The following is a 13,360-nucleotide window of genomic DNA, read 5'->3' as shown; positions in this document are numbered from 1 at the left end:
TCCAATGGTTTCATTTTTCATATTTTCATTTAGTCTAATTAGGCATAACAATATCCTTCATTTCCCACCTATAGTACGATAGCCAAAGGTAACTAAAATTACATTTTCATTTTCCTCTGTAATACACCTATTTGTCGATTCAATGCGCACAAACACACAAACGGACGGATACCCCAGATGCCAGCACGAGTACGAAAAGATGAATCATTATTATCATAAGCGATTTATTTGGCAAGCAGGAAGAGCACTATAGCTACTGTACGTACAGCAGGAAAGTGTACTTCATGCATTCAGAAAAGTATACTTCAGTATACTTCACTATACTTCAGGCACTGTATGAGCGGGTCACTGAAGCATCGGGAGCATTTCTGAGTAAAATCTAAGCATTTTCTATTTCAGCACTAGGAAGCCGTGCTGGGAGCGTGCAATCCCTCACATACAGTCGCACTAAGCAGACGAAGGTATGGATGAGTGCACAGGGAGGTGCACGATTACGGCGTGTGGAGGGTCACTGTACCCTCCCCCATTAGTCTAAGAAAGGGTGACACCGGCCCTTTGTGAAGCCCTCCCCAGCAAACACTCTGCTGAAAGCTTCTAGGCCACAAATGTAGACAGTCACAGAGCAGCTGGGACCAGAACTAAGGAGACAAGTCTCTACACAAAGGGCAGTGAGCATCCAGAAGTACCTCCCCAACAGCGCAGCACCATACAGAAATTAATAGATAGTAAATGCACATATCAACAAGTATCATGCATCGCATATGTACATATATAAGAAATAATACCCCAAGCAGAGCCACTGATCAACATTCAAGGAAATCAGAACACCATGCTTTGTGGTTTGTAGTTTATTTATAGAATAAGTCTACATAAATCATCATAGGATACATAGTTAATTACAGCTGTGATTAGTTCATTTTTTAGATGGATAAGTCAACGAAACACTGATTAAAGATGAGTTACAAACATGTGAGTAGTTGAACACCTTATTCCTTCAGCACTCTAAAGAGGGTAGCACACACCGATAGGAGTACGAGAGAAATGCAGAATTCAGTGCGCGCTCCTCCTGTGAAAACACATCACCGGCAATGTCAGAGGGAGCCACAGAGTCATTAATAACCATACACAGCTCGATGGCAGTGATAACACAAAGTACCTGTACGTGTAACACACACAAACACAGAGACGTAAGGAATCTCTCACTTCCGGTGGCTGCCGCCAATCCAAGGTATAAAAGAGGAGCGCAAAAAAATAACAGACATATAATTATGTATAGTAAGATGTTTCGCATGTATACATACTGCAGATTATTTCAAATTATTTACTGGAAGGGAATTATATTAGGCTATATTTTAAAGACCATATTAATGCGGATGCATTTCGAAAAGCTCCCGTGAAACACCGCAGAATACATCCATCATTTCATTATTTACTTCCAAGAAATGTTTTTGTATCGCTTGTGTACGGAATGTCCCTCATTACTGTACTATCACGCGTAACATTTTCTGAGGAACATGTCCGAAATGTGTATTTGCGCTGTAATATATTTCTCTCCTAAAAACACGTGGAATTTATCTGAATGTGTTAATGGAAAAGTAGCACTTTTGGTCCCCGATTTACGTAACTGCCCCCCACCCCCTACCATCCATTAATCCCAGTTTACTCCCAATAGCACCGTCACCGTATCCATGACCACAGTGCTGGGATTTCTGCAGCCGCGTCCCGACGCAATTAAGAAGCACCGCGGAAATCCATGCGTCTGCAAACTCCTTCGGGTAATGCGCTGCTTCTGTCTGCCCGCCACCATGTATGCACAAAACGACGAAATGTGGACAGTGCATGACGCGGCATGTATGATCCCGCAAAGGAGCTCAACCCAATACCGTACATTAAGAAACGGTCTGACATTTCAAAATGAATGACTTGAAAAGGGGGTCAAATCAACACCCATCTCCCATTATTGAACAAAGCTCTCATAAAATGTAGTATTTTAATATCAATAAATAAACTGTTAAATGCCAATACATGCCATGTTGAATAGTACTCTATATACTGTAGATAAAATGTCATACATGAGGAGTCTTTATATAAGTAAAGGCCAAAGAGGTATAGCTTTTACGGTGTGACTCGTTTTAAAATATTCAGAGTTTTAAAGTGTTTCATATATTTTGAGAGGAGCTTTTGTCAGGAATGAGCGGCTAATGACATTCTTCACACACGTACAACTGTCATGAAATACCCTTCAAGTAGTACACAGCAATTAATTATAAACTGCCGCACACATATGAAATTCCACGGGAAAAAAAAAAACAGAAATTTTGAAAGATACAAAGCAAGCCAGTAGATTTTGCAGCTTGTGTCTTTTTGCACCATGTGTCTTGGTATAGAGACTAAGAACGATTCTCCTGCTTTCAGCCTTGATCTCTGATTTTCGACAGTAAAATGAGTTCATAGCAGAACCATGAATGAATGACCTACAAGCACAAGGAAGATGCTGCTCTTGTTAAGGATGTGATGGGATGATGTCCTCATTCTCCCCCTTATTGCTCAGCTTCATTCATCTAAATTAATTTAGCATCAGAACCCAAAAATAAATAACAGGATACAAAATAAATAGCAAAATAAATCTTGCAAATACAAAAATACCTTTAAATATAAACATTTCCGACATCGCTTTGTTCAGTTGGTCTATTATCATGGCAGCATGATTCCTCATGCATCTATAACTTACAGTAATGTTTAGTCCTGTGCACAAGGTGTTTTGACCCCTCACAGTAAGCTTGCTAAAGACCTACAGTAATGATGTTCCTCAAGAAATTTATTGCAAGGGAAATATATGTATATGCACAAGCTGGGGCCAATAAGAAGACATGATGTTTTTAGGGATTGGAGCCTTTCTGGGTGGGGGCCATGTTTGCTGACGGTCTGGATTTGGGTTTACTTTTCATAACCACAGGTCTGTAAGCATCAGGTTGCCTTCCTTCAAAACAAGTAGTATAGAGCAGCTTACATTCACTTAACTGGCAAGGCTTTGGGCCACCACTGAACACAGATGCAGTTGCCCACTGCAGATTACCACACCTCACTGTGGGTTTAGCTACTTAACTAGCTATTTTCTCTGAGGGTCAGTCCCGCCAAAGCCAGGGCTAAACCGGCCTTGTTTGCAGGACATTAAGATGCTCGGTGCTGGAACGCCACTGCGTGCAGAGCCACCACACCGACCAGAGGCCTGGATGCCTCCCAGTGCTTCTGTGAGTGAGGCTGGTCTCGCCCCCCACTGGGATGCTTCTGAAGTGGATCTCAGAGGATTCATGCGTTTACCACGCAGGCCTTTCTGCGTTTCCCTGCGACTGGCTGCGGGGATAGTGGACACACACACACACACCTGCAGTCCCTTATGGGAGTGATCTCAACAAATAAGACCAAAGCTGAGGTTCAGCAAGCGTGCCTGAGTATGGGGCAGAGAAAGGAAGCAAACAGCGGCGGTAGTAGGGGGGCAGACGGCAGACTCCATGAACACGTTCAAAGCGCAACAATCTCCTATTAACGACACCCTGTCAAATAAATTTGCTGAATATTCAAATTGTACTTTATGATCCTGAACCTTCCACCTCTGGTAACTATCAGTGAGATGAATGGCAGATTTAAGCTCACTTTGGTTAAATATTTTCACCATTTTGATCGGTCCACGTCCTGCTTTACTGCAATGCGGCCACTGAAAGCCATCTAAGCCTGCTAGCTGTTTAGCTTGGGTCCAGTTGCTTACTGCATGGTTCAATATATGCTGAGAAATGACTGACAGTTCTAGAAGATGGAAGGGATTAGTAACAGTGCTGATGTGGCCGGTCACTTGGCAGGGTGCAACTCTGCTTTAAGCGAGCAGAAGCAGCTTCCTAGTCATTTTCAATGTTTTCAAATCTGAGTCTCGATTCACGATTTGACTTTTCCAAAAGCAGTTGCATAAAGCTCAAATTCTTGGTTCCTTTTGAAGTATCCCTTACATATAAACCCCTGGATTTATTACAATTCTCAGGAAATTGAAGCTTTTTTCTCCTACAATAGTTGCTTAATTTTACACTGTACTACAACTTTTCCACGGAAGCTGTGTGAGTCACTATGGGCAGGAACATCTGCCAAATGAATGAGATTCCAGCCTCATCAAAAGTGTGATTCCCTCAACATAAGCAGCTGTTCTCCTTACCAGGTTCACATCTTAACATCTAACCACCTTCCATAACCACTTATCTAGTATGTGGAGGCAGGTCACTCTTAATCAACTATACTGAATTAAATATGAAATTACTAACTATTCTTTAAATATATAAAGATTAGCTGGTATTAACAAAGAGAAAGAAAATTATTGGCGAATAACCAAAACAAAATCTGTCTTTAAAAGTTCAATTGGAATTCTCCAATCATGTGACAAGGCCTTGTTCTAAGTTCAGGTTGCGGTCTGTTTCAGGAAATGATCTTCATTTCCTGGATCCAAATAAGTGTTTACCCTGCAGCACCTCCTACTGGCAACGCTGTAACGTAACTGTGTTTTTCTACAACTCAAACCCCCTCCACAGGCAAATGCACGTGTGCTTAAAACACACAGTAAACGTGCCCATTGCTGAAGTCACTGAATCTCACGTGACTGACCTTACAAATGCAGACCCTACTGTGATATTATTAAAATTGCTGTAGGTGTAACTTCATATTAGTTCTCAATTTTCCCATTTTCTGAAAATTATGTTTCTGTCAAGAATAACTTATTAGATTGCATAAAATACAAATGAGTCCAGTATATTATAAGGACTGTACATTATCAGAATACAATCATGAAAATTCACTTTTGGCAGGATCTCACTAAGTCAAGGAAGGTTTATAGCAAATGCTTACATAATATATGACATGGTCGGGGCAGATGGCTGTGGTGTATTACCATTCATCCAAAAAGGTTGCTTCCCCCAAGCTACTCGTGGATACAATCATGTTCTCAAGGAGAGCAGTCAGAGTTTTTCTGCCAGCCTGAAATGTAAAAACTGGATCACAGGGAGCCGGACCCAGAGAGGTCAGGCCTCAGGCGCAAGAGAACTTGACTCAGCTGCAGCCTTTCAGTCCGAGCCACCGGGTCCCTTCTTACCGCAATTAAAGCCTTAAACCCTCCATCATACTGCAGGAGCAGTCGCGCATGGGAAGAGAGGGGGCCCGGGGCTGGCATCTTGCAATCCGTCAGAGGCCAGTGCTTTCGAGCTGCGACCCACAGACCTGCGACCTTCATCAGAGACCGTTTGACCTTGGGGGATTAGCGGAGATGGGCCATCATATTCAGAGGGTATCTAAAGATCGGAAAACTCATTTCACCCATAATTTCCACCCATTTCAGCAAGGTGAAGTCATTAGACTCGCTGCGACCTTTCTGGGGGGGTGGGGGGGGGGCTGGTTCTGAGCCACCATCTTGTCACACTCACTTTGTTTTGATTACACCGCCCAGAAGCCGGCGATTCTCCCTCAGACACAATTAATTTATTGATTTTCTTTGCAGATGAGCTTAAACAGTAAGTACAGGTAGCAGAATTACCCCAGTAAAGGCCGTTCTCTTGGGAATCAAAGGGAATAGCATCGTCGAGGAAACATGTGAGTCACAGATTCGAAGTCTGGCCATTTTTCGAAACAGGCTACCAGGTATCTCAACCCAGATGTCATCACCTCTGAGAAAGAGGAAGAAATAATTCCAACCACAACCATTCATCTTCCTTAATGCTTATCCAGTGTAGAAATCCTTCTCAAACAGGGGGAGCCTGGGAGATGGGAACACAAGTCCCAGCCCTGGAGGTATGAGGCTACAATGCTATTGGATAAAATACTGTTTCACTAAATTAACTTTCCCATAAAAATTCACAGCAGAAAATGCTTTTGTGTGGTTTGCGGATTGGGCGGGAATCATAATACATTATCATAACACAATATCCATAATAGAGTCCATGAAAATAATATTAAGTAAATCCCACAGAAGGAGATACAAAGAGATCTATTAAGTTCTCCTGCTCTGTGATGTATGTGTGCGTGCAGATCGAGATTCCGACACACGGGGGCGCTGCTTCTCACTCTGCCCTCGTCTCCACGCCACAGGTGCCCCTGCTTCCTCCTCCAAGCCTCAGCCAGGAAAGAGAGCCAAAGAGGGCCCAGTGGCTGCCACTTCCTGGGCATGCAGAGCTGTCACACCATAAACTCAAGCCTTGAGTCCTGGGAGCACAATGGAGCCATAGAGGAAATGTGGCGGCCCCGCGAACGCCGGCCCCGCGAACGCCGGCGCCACGAATGGGACGAGCCCACACAGGCCCTCACTAGCTGCAACCCAGCATGAGCTCAATCCAAATTAACAAGTGATCACATACATGTATATGGTCGAATAAAACACAGCAATCATGCCCTCAAATCCATCCAGATGGTCTAAATCACTGACATCAAAGCATGTAAAAGAAAGTCTCAGATTACTGCCCAATTACAAACGTCAGCGACTCGTCACAAAAAAATACCCGTTTGAAATGCAAATACTGCCGGTACCTTAACAGTCAGAAAACTGATCTACAGCCATTCTTACATCCACCGCAGCCTGGATTCCATGCATATAGAGAGTTGAGCCACAGCAGCGGGGGGAGGCGTGGACAGACCTAAACAGTCGAGCCGCGAATGAAAGCGAGGAGACAGGATGCTGGGATATGAAAGGCAGAAGCAGATTATCTCACACGAACATTTCCCTCCCCTCCCTGTCGTCCTGGACCACAGCCCCGATTCCCCCTTAGAATCAGGGCCAGAAGAACCTGCACATGGTGGAGAGGATCCACCGACTATCCGCGTAAGGGGCGGGGGCACTCTTTATTTATAATATACTGATGGGGGGGTGAAAGGCTAAGACAGGGTCTGGTTGTATGCTGCGGGCCTTTCTGAGGCCTGGCAGGAACAGGAACAGACACAGTCACTGCAGGAACTCAGATCCACAGTGTCGGGCACACAGGCACAGCCGTGAGGCCGAGCCGCATGAGAGGAGTATCAGCAAGAGTCACAGCGAGGCAAACACCTATTAAACACTCATCACCCGCACTGTGTTTCCAGAGGACATGGTGATGTCAGGACTGGCCTCATCTGAAAACCCAAAGTGATTTTTGTTCATCTAAATTAATGGTCAGTGACATTTAGTAAACATAATACTGTGATGGCACTAGCACGCTTACAGAGGGGGACCTAAAGGGCGGCGCTCTGTCGACTTCAGCCTGCATGGTTTTCGCAGGTGGATGAAGCCGCATGTACAGCTCATGTTTACACTCTCTAAAGCGCATCTTGTAGAAAGGCTGGAGAAAGCGTGCTATTTTTGGCAGGATGAAACCAGGTGACACTCTGCTTACATTAATAATAAGAAATCAATAATTATAATAACCATTAATTTAAAACCTGTATTAATGCAAATCTGCATTTCACAAAAAAGGAATCCAATGCAAAGGCTGCAACCGTGCCACATAATATTTAGAAATCCGGTTACTGGGTCTCGATGTGGACTGAGGGCTATTTACACCATCGCAACACCTCCCAGGCAAACACTGAGGATGGGTGACAATGACACACAGACCACTGTGGAATGCAGAACGTGGGGAACATGGACTGTGTACTACCACGTGACATCCGAATGAGCTTCCTCTAAATGCGACGGACAATCAGGGTTAAGTCTTGGGATGCCTTCGACGGTCCTGATGACATGTTCAGAAACACGCCTTCCTCTGTGAGTCTGAAAGGCCAGAGGCCTCCTGCGCCAGTGTTACCCTCTGCGAGGAGAATACAGTGAGGAGACGTGCGAGGAGAATACAGTGAGGAGACGTGCGAGGAGAATACAGTGAGGAGACGTGCCGCGCCTCCCACCAACTCCACATCGGCGGGAAAAAAGTATAAACGCCTGGAAAACACCGGCGTCTTTGTGACACGTCTCACCGGCTCTCCGGCCTCAGTTCATACTCTCTTCCGTCAGGATTACAGATGATGAGAAGTTTGGTGTCCTTGCTCAATTAAAAAGAAGGAAACGTACATTCTATGATCATGTTAAAAAGTCGAGAAACTAAAAAAGAAAAAAAAACAATTCTAGGATTAACTCACCATAACATCACAACAAACTAAATAACCTAAACAGGAAAAGAAATAAGTTAACATAATTTGTGACACAGAATTTACAGTATATACATTTAAATTATTAAATTAGGTTGTATTGATTGTTGGGTCCTTCTTGCTAAAGGGTTCTCCAGTTCGCCAATACGCAGATTTTTTTTTATTATTATTATTATTTTCAGAAAAATAAAATCCCCCAAGACGCATCTCCAGCATCAGAGATACAATCCAGCCAATCAGAGTGCAGTAAGGCTTTCTTCAGGAAGTCCCTGCCACTGGTCCCACTCAATAACGTGATTAAGTCATCTGCAAAAAGTGCCGTACTTTTTGTGATCGACACAGCAGACAACCACAACGTATTAAAAATAAAAAACAAAAAGTATATATCTATTTGGACAGAATATGAAAACAAAAAAAAAACACACCCAGGTATTTAATCTTGTTAAGTTGTTGTACCAAATGCAAAAGTATTGGTTCTCTCTTTTTTTTTTTTTCCAGTTTTTCGGTGCTTTTTTATATTTGTTTTGTTCATTTTGGAGGCCATTTTTAAGAAAAAAGGATTTCAATCTTCATACAGTATAACTGTACATTTTTATATGCACGTAAACAAAATGTAAAAGTGCTTTTTTGTCTTTCTTTAAGACCATTATCCAGTGTGTGGAAAGGAGTAGCAGGCACTTAGGTCCATCCCCATGTCAGGCGTGTGACAGCAGAGCACTAAGGTACGTGTTGTTTGGTTATTCCTGGGTAGTGCTGGCCTGTCTGCCAGAGACGGGCAGGTGGACGAGTGGGTGGCCCAGGCACTGCTAGCCTAGGATGTCCAGGTAGACCGGCGTGGCCTTCCCCAAGGCGTAGAGGATCTTCTGCATGTCCTTGATGTTCAGTCGCTGCTGCGGCTCCCTCTGCCAGCAGCCCAGCATGACGTCGTACACCTCCTTCGGACAGAGGCGGGGCCTTTCCAGGACGCGGCCCTGTGTGATGCACTCGATGACCTGAGGGGGAGACACAGAGCAGAGGTGAGAAGGCGAGGCAGAATGAGAGGCCGCTGGGCATGCGATGAGTCAGGCCTCGCTGTGTAGCTGTATATACAGTACACAGCACTGTGGGAAAACCACAGGCCAACAAAGAAGGTGCTTACAGCTATTTATCTGGGCAGTATGGGGATATTTGCTCAGGAGTAAAACAATTTAACATTAGAATACTGTACATGCAGACGAACAGTAACAAAATGAAAGTATCTTGTTGGATGGCTAGATAAACACCACTTCAGTTCCCAAACCTCTCTTCAGGGGCACCCCAGACATTCTGTGTATTTGTTACACAGCTCCACTACTAGCATTCTGAATTAGTTAAATAACTTGATTGGTTTTTGATTACCCAAATATGCTATGCTAATCAGAAAATCCATGAATGTAGGAGATTTGACAGACAAGACAAAAGATTTGAGAGTTGAAAGCATAATTTTACACCAACATGACAATTTTCTTGGGCAGCCTGAGACTTTTGCACAGTATTTATCTTGTTTGCCCAAAGCAGAAAGACACGGCAGCTCTGAAGTGAACTGTTTTTTAGTGATTTCAGACGAAACACGACCCATCCTGTTTAAAAAGCTGCTTATCGCTTATCCAGTGAGAGGTGATTTGGGCCTGATCCCTGGAAGTGTAGAGGGAAGCACGCTGAGCACGGAGCAGGCGCTCCAAACGCACACAGAACCGCACGACTGTGGACCTTCAGATGCACTATGAGCCCTATACGGAATGCTAAAACAGCAATATACATTTAACACAGAACCCGACTGAAACCTGAACCTCTGGACTGATTCATATACTAAAAGAATATTTTTATTCAGAACAAAGGAGAATGGAGAAGACACGTCTGGAACTTTAACAACGTACAGAATAGTCCGTCTGAAACAAATGACTGCAAGACCACATCACATCAGGCAGAGGCCATTCGGGTTATTAAGACTTTCATATCATCTGTCAGCACAGAAAAATGAGACATGCTGGGATCATACAGTCAGCTGGAAAGGAGAACATTGCTTTGGAATGTCTCTGGCTGCCAGAGAGGCGTTCTAAGGCCTGGTCTCATAAAACTGCATCCTATTTGCTTACAGTGAGGGCCCACTGGATAAAATGGAATGGGATATTCACCAAGAGCCAGCTGACAGGGGCTGGCCTGGCCTAGCTCAGGAGCGTGGGGGTGGATAGCAGCTCGACACAGAGGGACACTCCCGTGCAGTGGATGGGGGGGGGGGGGGGGGGGCTCACAGTATCACATTTGTAGAAAGCGCAGCACCCCAAACGCATTGGTTCCCACACAGTGCCCCCACTGGCCACTGTCTACGGAGTGCAGTGCCAGCGCACGAGGTGGGGGGGGCAGTTACAGTGTAAGCGTCTGCGTTTCCCGGGACAGTCGAGCGTATAATGAACTCAGCCGTCTGGAAGCAGCTGGATAATGACCAGCACAAAATCCCATTCCAAACCGGTCAGCCAATGGCGGGGCAGAACTGAGAGCGGGCGGCCATTAGAGGCATGGAGATTTTACTATCTGTGACAATGTGATGTTTAAACAGAAATGGTACATTGCTCCACAGTCTTCCACTTCAGTCTTGCCATGCCCTGCCCCCCCCCCCCCAGTTACACACCTCTAGCCGTGTGAGGCACTGAAACTAGCCAGCAAATCATAGCTCAGCCGCAGTACGGCGTTTAGGTGTGTATCTCTACTCAACAAGCTCAAATGCCATGCGAGCGCTACAACACGGTCAACTGTCACATACCAACACGCACGTCAATCGTGTTTTACTGCTCGATCCTACAAATGGGCTGATGCATCTTGTGTGACAGTTGCAGGGTGAATTTGTCTTTATCACATCAAGAGGGTGAACAATGTTGTAAGCAGGGAGATAATTAATCAGTTCACCCATGTAATACCTGCCTATCCTGATCAGACACACCCAGAGCCACCACCCCCCCCACCACCACACACACACAGACCTGTACCTAACCTAACCATAACTAACCAAACAAAATACATTTTTACTTTTTTGATTGCATTCACAGATCTTTGAAGTGACCCAAAAAATGGTCAAAATAACAACAAACCTAATCCACACACAATCACACACACACACAGTCATACACCCCCATGATGGGGGAGAACATGCAAAATCCACTGTGCCACTGGGTAATCATAGGGGTCCCATCCAGGGCACTCCTGCCCCATATCCTGCATGGGATAGGCTTCTGGACGTAACCTGACCTAAGGGATCTGCAAATTAAAGTGAATAGTGAAGCTTCTTCCTGCTGGCTGGGCTGCAGACAGGGGGTGCCGTACCTCGTTGTTTGCCAGCTGGAACCACGGCTGCTTCCCGTAGGTGAAGATCTCCCAGAGGATGACTCCGAAGCTCCACACGTCACTCTCCGTGGTGAACTTCCTGTACATGATGCTCTCCGGGGGCATCCAGCGGATTGGCAGCATGGTGTGTCCACCCACCTGTCATAGAGGGGGGTGAGGTCAGGAAAGAAAGTCACAAGCATGCACACGGAGACCTCATTGTGTGGGGGGGGGGAGTATTGGCACCAGCAGAGACAAAACTGCACTGGGAAGGTTACAGGTTTGAATCCCATGATGGTTTTCAGCCTCACAACCATCAGCTGAGCTCCCATCAGAACTGCCGGCAAAAACTGAAACCAGCGTATAATTTAAGCTGGTTTGGGTGAAAGCGATATCTGAGCAACATGATTTGGAAAAATCAAACTTGTACTGTCTTCCATATGGCCTGTGCTCATTTAAGAGGCGGCATGAAGGAGCTGCATCCTTCATCGGAGGAGATCCCAGCGGGGAGAGCTCATGGCTGCCAAGACACGGGAGACAAAGCAGATAACTGCGATCACGCGGAGACTTAAACACACTCGCAGTCCCAGCCATACATTAATTGATTAAACAATAACACATAAATCATGACAGTACTCAGCTTCCATTACACCGCATCGCGTTAAAATCTATTTCCTATTCCCGTCGATCGCGCAGCATTAATCACCTCCATGGCAGCATGGCAAGGATGAAGTTTCAATGGGCCGCTGGATGAGCTGGGCTCTAAGTGGGGTCTCCATAGTAATTACAGAGCTCATTAATACCAAACGTTACAAGGGTCAGGCTAGAGGCTGAATCAGTAAATAGGAAGAAGGAGATCGTATTCCATCCATGGACGTGGATCCTGAAACCGATGGACCGCTCTGTTTACCACCATGCTGCTTAAGGAGCCCAGTTTAACAGGTTAAGCACTATTTTACAAGGGAAAGCACACCTTAGAGCTTAAGGTAAATCTATAAACCAATGGGATGTAACCACACCTAATCGTTTGTTAAAGAAGACTGAGTATATTCAGAACTGCACAGCCTTGCCTGCTTTATTCCTTCTAATTGGCATTAATGGCTGGTAATATTGTGCCCAGTCTTGTTTCTCAAGCACCCTCATTTCCTGCCTCTGTGTAACGCATCTTCCTGTTAAAAATGCATTCGGCTTTTATATAAGAGGGGCACGTTCGCCGCGGCCTGTGAAAGCCGACGTGTGGGAGCAGGCAGCGCAACACACACCACCTGGAAGGAGAAACAGAAGCCACCTGGTAAATAATACACAGCGATGAATATTCAAGGGAAAATCCTGAAAGCGTCTCTAGCAGCAGATATGCACATTATACACAGCGCATCAGCCCGCTGGAGTATGAGAGCCCCTTACAGAGGCTGCCTCCAGCCCTCAGAGGCCCCTCAAAGGAGGCGCGGGCAGACCTCTCAAAGGAGGCGTGGGCAGGCCTCTCACCTGCTGCTCGGCTCTAAGAGGCCTCTTAAAGGAGACGCGGGTAGGCCTCTCAAAGGAGGCGTGGGCAGGCCTCTCAAAGGAGGCGTGGGCAGGCCTCTTAATGGAGGCGCAGGCAGGCCTCTCAAAGAATGCATGGACAGGCCTCTAAAAGGAGGCACTGGCAGGCCGCTCACCTGCTGCTTGGCCTCTCAAACGAGGCGTGAGCAGGACTCTCGACGGAGGCGTGGACAGGCCTCTCACCTGCTGCTCGGCTCTCAGAGGCCTCTTAAAGGAGACATGGGTAGGCCTTTCAAAGAGGGCATGGGCAGGCCTCTAAAAGGAGACGTAGGCAGGCCTCTCAAAGGAGGCATGGACAGGTCTCTAAAAGGAGGCACTGGCAGGCCTCTCACCTACTGCTGGG

The 13,360-nt window shown here is 45.7% G+C and overlaps 1 protein-coding gene across 1 annotated transcript in view; it reads right to left on the bottom strand.

The window, feature by feature from the left end:
* Window positions 1–833: 833 nt before the first annotated feature.
* LOC111845753 (NT-3 growth factor receptor-like) overlaps window positions 834–13,360 on the bottom strand; it is a 165,008-nt gene continuing 152,481 nt past the window's right edge. Inside the window, exons 16-17 of the mRNA XM_023815391.2 lie at window positions 11,476–11,634; window positions 834–9,131 (exon numbers count right to left, since the gene is read on the bottom strand). Of these exons, the coding sequence (XP_023671159.1) occupies window positions 8,946–9,131; window positions 11,476–11,634 (345 nt within the window). The 3' untranslated portion in view covers window positions 834–8,945. The remainder of the gene's footprint in view (window positions 9,132–11,475; window positions 11,635–13,360) is intronic.

The sequence above is a fragment of the Paramormyrops kingsleyae genome, chromosome 13 (genome assembly GCF_048594095.1).
Source record: "Paramormyrops kingsleyae isolate MSU_618 chromosome 13, PKINGS_0.4, whole genome shotgun sequence".
Lineage (NCBI taxonomy): Eukaryota > Metazoa > Chordata > Actinopteri > Osteoglossiformes > Mormyridae > Paramormyrops > Paramormyrops kingsleyae.
The sequence above is the reverse complement of the archived record's forward strand: the minus strand, read 5'-3'. Positions and strand labels throughout refer to the sequence as shown.